At 47.2% G+C, this 4797-nt stretch overlaps 2 protein-coding genes across 2 annotated transcripts in view; one reads left to right on the forward strand and one right to left on the reverse strand.

Annotated features, from left to right (window-relative positions):
- The first annotated feature begins 1356 nt into the window (after positions 1–1356).
- LOC125403978 (mRNA turnover protein 4 homolog) lies at positions 1357–2471 on the forward strand. Its single transcript, XM_048439608.3, has one exon. It carries the CDS (start codon positions 1603–1605, stop codon positions 2320–2322), a length of 720 nt encoding a protein of 239 aa, XP_048295565.1. The 5' UTR covers positions 1357–1602; the 3' UTR covers positions 2323–2471.
- A 1473-nt stretch (positions 2472–3944) lies between these two features.
- The window catches only part of LOC148121811 (olfactory receptor 10T2-like), a 9228-nt gene continuing 8375 nt past the window's right edge, over positions 3945–4797 (reverse strand). Inside the window, exon 2 of the mRNA XM_087907555.1 lies at positions 3945–4797. This exon is cut by the window's right edge and continues 101 nt beyond it. Within this exon, the coding sequence (XP_087763681.1) occupies positions 3945–4797 (853 nt within the window).

Genomic DNA, 4797 nt, shown 5'->3' on the forward strand with positions numbered 1-4797 from the left:
AGGCAACTGCCACCGGAGCAAAGAGACAGTCACAGAACGGAAAGGGTTTGCCAGCCCTGCATTAGATGGTGAGTCCATACTGGAACATATAAAGAGCTGCAAGATTCAGGCAGGCAGAATTGCTCAGTGGGAAAAAGCATGTGCTGCCAAGCAGGGTGGTCTTGATCCCTGAGACCCACATGATAGAAGAGGAGAACCAACACCCAATAGCTGTCCCTTGGCCTGCACAAAGGCTCCACACCACGTGTGCTCCCACACAGGCATATATACACTAAATGAATTCATTTTGTTTAATTTTTTGAAGAATTGAAAAATTAAGCACCGAAAAATTATGTAATCAGTAAATAGACAAATGAACAGAATTTATAGTACTCAGAAAGAGTAATAGAAATGTTCAATACATATTTGAGAAAGAGTTCAGCATTCTTAACCATCAGGAAAATGTAAAGTAATACTGCTTTGAAACGCCATTTTACCCTAGTCAGATTGTCTGTCACCAAGGAAGCCACGGACACAAAAAAAGTTTAGGATGTTGGGGGAAGAGGAATTCTCAGCAGTGGTGGCGGGAACTGAATCTAGGGTAGCCACATTAGACATCCATATACAGGTTTCCCAGCTATACCATCCCCAGCACAAACCTGGAGGATTCTAGATCAACATAGCACAAAGATTACTTGTACATCCATGTTTATTGCTGTTTTATTTACATTAGCAAGGAAATCAAACTAGACTAAATGTGCACTAACTGATGAATGGATAAAGAAAACCAGTACACCTACATAATGGAATTTTATTCATCCATAAGGAAATATTAAATCATTTACAGAAAAATGTATAGAAGTTGAGATCATTATGTTAAACGAAGTAAGCCAGTCAGAAAGGAGACTACAGGGCTGGAGAGATGGCTCAGCGGTCAAGAGCACTGACTGCCCTTCCAGAGAACCCGGATTCAGTTCCCTGCACCCACAAGACAGTTCACGACTGCCTGTAACTCCAAAATCTGACACTTTCACACAGACCTATATGCAGGCAAAACACCAATACATATAATATAAAAATAAATAATTTTTTAAAAACCATTATTTTGTATGCTAACTTAAAATTTTAATATAAGGGGCTGGAGAGATAGCTCAGAGGTTAAGAGCACTGACTGCTCTTCCAGAGGTCCTGAGTTCAATTCCCAGCATCCACATGGTGGCTCACAGCCATCTGTAATGAGATCTGGTGCCCTCTTCTGGCTTGCAAGCATATATGGAAGGAATGTTGTATACATAATAAAACAAATAAATCTAATAAAAAAATTCAATTAAAAAAAGTACGTTTTAGCCTGCGCCGAACCACAGAGAGGAAGCGGCACGCCGGGCCCTTGAAGCGCTCAGGGCTCGGGAGCCGCCGGGTTTGGAAGGACTGGAGGGACAGGAGAGATCTGGGCCGAGAAGTGACCTTCCAGGCACGGGACAGAGAGCAAACGGGGAGAAGCAGCTCGCCTCGGTTCAGGTCAGGCCCACGCGAGGGGCAACCCCGAGCGCCGTTCCAGAAGCCCCCGCGCCGTTGGGGTCCTGACGGGCGGTCGAGTCTTCCGCCGCACGTGTTTTCAGAGCGATGCCTAAATCTAAGCGAGACAAGAAAGTTTCCTTAACAAAAACTGCCAAGAAAGGCTTGGAACTGAAGCAGAACCTGATAGAGGAGCTTCGGAAATGTGTGGATACATACAAGTACATCTTCATCTTCTCTGTGGCCAACATGAGGAACAACAAGCTGAAGGACATCCGGAATGCCTGGAAGCACAGCGGGATGTTCTTTGGCAAAAATAAGGTGATGATGGTGGCTTTGGGGCGAAGCCTGTCTGACGAATACAAAGACAACCTACATCAGGTCAGCAAGAGGTTGAGAGGTGAAGTTGGGCTCCTCTTTACCCACCGCACAAAGGAGGAGGTGAACGGGTGGTTCACAAAGTATACAGAAATGGATTTTGCTAGAGCTGGGAACAAAGCGACTTTAACCGTGAGCCTGGATCCAGGGCTCCTGAAGCAGTTCCCTCATTCCATGGAGCCACAGCTGAGGCAGCTGGGCCTGCCCACTGCCCTCAAGAAAGGTGTAGTGACCCTGCTATCTGACTATGAAGTGTGCAAGGAGGGCGATGTGTTGACTCCAGAGCAGGCCCGGGTCTTGAAGCTTTTTGGGTATGAGATGGCTGAATTCAAGGTGACCATCAAATACATGTGGGATGCCGAGTCGGGGAGATTCCAGCAGATGGACGGTGATCTGCCTGAAAGCGTATCTGCATCTGAGGGAGAGTCAGAGGAAGAGGATGATAGCTGACTCTAGGGTGTGGGACGAAGGACTTCCAGCAAGTTCTTCATCTCCATTGGACACCAGGACTGCTGTCACCCCTCTGAAAGGAGCAGCTCTTTATCTTGACGTGGATGCGGAAAAGAGAGGAAGCTGGGGTGGGACTTTGTTTCTACAAAGAATAAAATCTTGTCCTCAGGTTTTCCCCTGTAGATAGCAAGAGACTTTTCCTAGTAAAAAGGCTTTCAGCTTTGTGCTTCTGTTTGGGCCTGCACAGCCTGGCCCCTCGACACCACAGCCCTGCAGATAGCTGCCAGGAACACCCAGGCTCAGGTGTGTTCTAGCCCTTTGTCTGAAGTACATTGGCTGAGGAGAGTTTTGAGCCCGGGCAACTTCATCACATGGGAGGGGAGGTAGAGACTGGTAGGTTAGGAATTCAAAGTCCACCTGGGCTACCAAAGACCTTGTCTTAGACACTAAAACAAATAGCTTGATAGATAAATTGGAGTTGAGGGCATTGGTCACTTGTTAACTTGTATTGCGTATCATAGATCCTTCAGATTTGGGGAGAAAAAGGAAAGGGCTGGAACTGGTACCTCCTACCTGTCGTTCACCTAAGTGTTTACCAAAGGTTAGTAACAATTCAGCAGTTTCTTCTGGTTTTTCTATTCAAGAATATGAAAATATATACTCACACAAAACCTTAAAAAAAAGTACTTTTTAAAAGCCAGGTGGTGGTACACATCTTTAATCCCAGCACTGAGGAGGCAGAGGCAGTCTCTGTGAGTTTGAGGCCAGCCTGGTCTGCAGAGTGAGTTCTAGGACAACCAGGGCTCCACAGAGAAATCCTGTCTTGAAAAACAAACACAAAACAAAATAAAAAGTACTTTTAAAAACCTGAATTTAAGTGTATGATTCTGACCAAAAAGTAATGTTGGGCAACTGGGAGAAAAACAGCAAGAAACATGCAGGACCTTGTATGTGCTAGACATGCATTCCCACTGAGCTACCTACCCCTCTGGTCTCCAGTCTGCACTCCCTCTCCTGGTCAAAACCTTCTTTCTGTGGACACTGGGACAGGATGGGGATGAAAGGGATGTGCATGAAGCTTTCATATATGAAGTCCTCAAAATAAAATTTAAAAACCCACAGACTATTTCTTTAAAAATTGCTATATGGCAGGGGGAGGGGTGGAATGACACACTAGCATTAGGTTAAGTGGGTAAGGAGGTGAGGAGGACCTGGGAAGAGAAAGAACGTGGTCAAAACATATGGCATGAAAAAAAATTAAGAAACTAGCGATTTAATTTTTAAAACTTTAAAGAGAAGAAAAAAACTGCTGTCTGCCCATCCTTGGCGCCCTCCACTGGTGAGCACTAGGCCCTGTGGACCACATTACACCACGTCAAGTCAAGGAAATCAGGAAAAAAGAAAGGCATCCTTTATTGTGGTTAGATTATCTCAGGCACTGATCGACAACAAGGGTTACTTCGCCTGGCACAGGATTGCCTCCTGTTTTCCTGGAAATAGAGTTCAAGGGAAACGTGTTCACGAAAGCATAAGATATTGTGACCAATGCAAAGTAAGGTCTTTTTTTTTAAAAAATATACTTATATTAATTATTAGAGAAGTTCACGCGAGAAAACAAGTTCTTATTTAAATACTCCACAACCCCGCGCCAGGCTCTTCCTCAGGGCCACCCTCACCTCCTTGTTCCTCAGGGTATAGACCACAGGGTTCAGCAATGGAGTCACCACGGTGTAGAACACCGCCACCAGGCGGTCCTGGGAGGGGTTGGCCCCAGAGTCTGGCCGCAGGTAGATGATGGAGGCGCAGCCAAAATGCACGATGACCACCGTGAGGTGGGCTGCGCAGGTGGAGAAGGCTTTGCGCCTGCCCGCGGCCGAAGGGATCCTCACGATGGCTGCCACGATGAAGGCGTAGGAGAGGAGGATGAGGAGGAAGGAGAACAGCACCACGAGGATGCTCAGAAAAAAGATGCCAAGCGCCTTGTGCGTGCTCTCTGCACAGCTGAGCTTCAGCACAGGCGCGATGTCACAGAAGAAGTGTTCCACGTGGCCCGTGCCGCAGAAAGGCGAGGAGAAGATCATGCAGGTTTCAACCACGGCCACCGAAAAACCAGAGCAAAAAATCAAGGCTCCCAGACCTAGGCAAACGGTGGGTCTCATGATCACAGAGTAGCGCAGGGGATGACAGATAGCCACATACCTGTCGTAACCCATCAGCGTGAGGAGGAAACAGTTGTTGCATCCCAAGCCCAGGAAGAAGAACATCTGGGCCCGACAGCCCGCGATGGAGATGGCCTGGCTCTCCATCAGCAGATGGGCCAGCATATTGGGGATGGTGACCAGTGTGTAGCAGGTCTCAGAGAGGGAGAGCACGGCCAGGAAGCGATACATGGGAGTGTGGAGGGTGCGATCCACCTGGATGATAGTGATGATGGTGGCGTTGCCACTGAGTGTGACCAGGTAGGTCAGGAGGAAC

The sequence above is a fragment of the Myodes glareolus genome, chromosome 6 (genome assembly GCF_982192425.1).
Source record: "Myodes glareolus chromosome 6, mMyoGla1.1, whole genome shotgun sequence".
NCBI lineage: Eukaryota > Metazoa > Chordata > Mammalia > Rodentia > Cricetidae > Myodes > Myodes glareolus.

What these genes read in the sequence shown, in the direction of transcription:
- LOC125403978 (XM_048439608.3), top strand. Translation starts at nt 1,603, where the DNA reads ATGCCTAAATCTAAGCGAGACAAGAAAGTTTCCTTAACAAAAACTGCC.